Source organism: Bison bison, unplaced genomic scaffold (genome assembly GCF_000754665.1).
Source record: "Bison bison bison isolate TAMUID 2011002044 unplaced genomic scaffold, Bison_UMD1.0 scf7180017864192, whole genome shotgun sequence".
NCBI lineage: Eukaryota > Metazoa > Chordata > Mammalia > Artiodactyla > Bovidae > Bison > Bison bison.
Genome location: NW_011494764.1, coordinates 4,733,179 through 4,735,128, shown reverse-complemented (window position 1 = coordinate 4,735,128; position 1,950 = coordinate 4,733,179). Strand labels below are relative to the sequence as shown.

Here is a 1,950-nt window from a genome sequence, read left to right as displayed (position 1 = left end):
CCCAACAGAGGCCTCCAGCCCCCTTCCCACCGGCGCTGCAGGTCGCCCACTGGAGCCTCCGGGCCCGGAGCCCAACCCCAGGCTCCAGCCGGGTGTCTGTGGCTCCTCAGGACCCCTGCTCCCGTCCCTTCTCCAGCCTGTCCTTCCCCCTTTACCTCTCGCAGCCTGGGGTCTCCAGGCCCCTACTTCCCCAGCCCCAGCGCCCCCCTGCACTGCCGAGGCGCTCCGCCCCCAGGCTCAGCAGTCCCTCTGCAGCCCCCGCCCAAAGTGCGAGCGCCCCCCACTCACTCAGACCGGACGCCAGCGCCTGCTCGTTGGCCCACATGGCCCACTCGATCTGCCCCATGGCGGCAGATCGGCTCGAACGCGGCTCGGACTCTTCAGACCCCAAGGCCCCAGAGCTCTGCAAGCCTCCCGCCCCGCCCAAGTTCCCCAAGTTCCGGCGCCGCCCCGCCCCGCCGCTGGCTCCGCCCCAACCCGGTTCCCCAGGTGACAGGCCGGCGGCAGATGGGGTCCCAGGAGCCTTGCCCCTACTCCCTCCACCGGACCTCAGGTCTTCCTCCCCTGCAGGCCCAGCCAGCCCGGCCTCGGTGGACTCCTGGAGGGGAAGCTGGACTCCTGGAGGGGAAGCAGGGCTTCAGGCCAGCCCCTGACCTCGTGGGGAGCCTCCTGGGAGGCCGGCCGCATCCGGCCCTGCGCTAGTGCAGGTGTGGTGGCCTTGGCCCCATTGGTAACCCTGGACTAACTTGGGGGGAAGGGCGGGTGAGTATGGGAAGCTTCTGGGAAAACCCAGAATGTAGTAGTGCTGGGCCCTGTCCTTTGTCACCTCCCTCCTTGGACTCCCTTTTGGGTCAAGGTCAGAGGGCTCAGAAGCCCTCCCCCTACTTCCCCCAGCTGGGTTAGGACAGTGGAGAAGAATGGAACTCACTTGGAAGGGGGACATGGACCGAGCTTAAAGCCAAACCCAAATCATTTCCCCAGCCTGTTGGCCTTAGTGACCACATCCACCCAGCACCGTGTGGCTGTGGCCTGTGCTGAGCATCCCACCCATGGCAGGGAGGCCCCAGCCCCGCCCCCTACAATGGCCACCCAGCTCCCTGGGTGAGGGCTGCAGAATGCACACCAGGCCAGGTGGAGTCCTCGAACTGTCTTTACTCTGGCCTTGGCACTGCTCCCCTGTCCCGCAGACACAACACTGCACCCGCTCAGGGGCCTGGGCTCAGAGTTGGGGGAGCACCTCATGGAGCTGTCCTGAGGTCGTCCCCTGCATGGTGACCCGGCTTCCAGCTCTGAGGGGTACCCCGACATGCCATCACCTCCTGTGGCAGTGGGGTGGCCATGAGTCCAGGGCTCTAGAGCCCTTCATGATCGATGCACCAGCAGCTCCCTGCCGGCTCAGTCCCCTAGTCTTGGATCGGGGTCCAGGTCCACATCTCAGCAAGCACTGGGTGCAGGTCAGGGAAAGGTGAGGCACTTGGGGGGCTGCCCCTGATCACCTGGGTGGCTGCAGGCGTCATTCCATCGCCCAGTTCGGCCACAGCACATGGCCCGGCCCAGAGCAGGCAGTCACCCACAAATCCCAAAAAGCGTGGCCTGTTGACCACCACACCCAGCTCCCAGTCCCAGCGAAGCGGCCCCTTCTCCCAGCGGCGGCCGGGCCCCATCAAAGAGGTGCTCAGGCAGCTGGCTTTGGCAGACCGTCAGGACCCAGGAGATGAGCACCAGGGTCATCCAGGACCTGAGGCCCGGGTCCCACCTGTGGGGTTAAGAAATTATTATCAGGGAGGGACAGAGTGCATCTGCCCTTCCAGGAAACGCAGGCAGGTCAGACACCCTGGTGATGCTGGGCCCAGGGCCCAATCCTCAGGCAGAGCCTCAGTCCCTCTGGGAAGACATGGAGTGGACAGCAAGTCCAGGGCGGTCGGCAGAGGCCAAGGCCTGGGGAGCATA

At 65.7% G+C, this 1,950-nt stretch overlaps 2 protein-coding genes across 2 annotated transcripts in view; both read right to left on the bottom strand.

The window, feature by feature from the left end:
* LOC104991474 (cytochrome b-245 light chain) overlaps nt 1–443 on the bottom strand; it is a 7,520-nt gene extending 7,077 nt beyond the window's left edge. The window contains exon 1 of the mRNA XM_010843965.1: nt 289–443. Coding sequence (XP_010842267.1) covers nt 289–346 — 58 coding nt within the window. The 5' untranslated portion in view covers nt 347–443. The remainder of the gene's footprint in view (nt 1–288) is intronic.
* Nucleotides 444–1,132: 689 nt separating this feature from the next.
* MVD (mevalonate (diphospho) decarboxylase) overlaps nt 1,133–1,950 on the bottom strand; it is a 6,762-nt gene continuing 5,944 nt past the window's right edge. Inside the window, exon 10 of the mRNA XM_010843964.1 lies at nt 1,133–1,756. Within this exon, the coding sequence (XP_010842266.1) occupies nt 1,676–1,756 (81 nt within the window). The 3' untranslated portion in view covers nt 1,133–1,675. The remainder of the gene's footprint in view (nt 1,757–1,950) is intronic.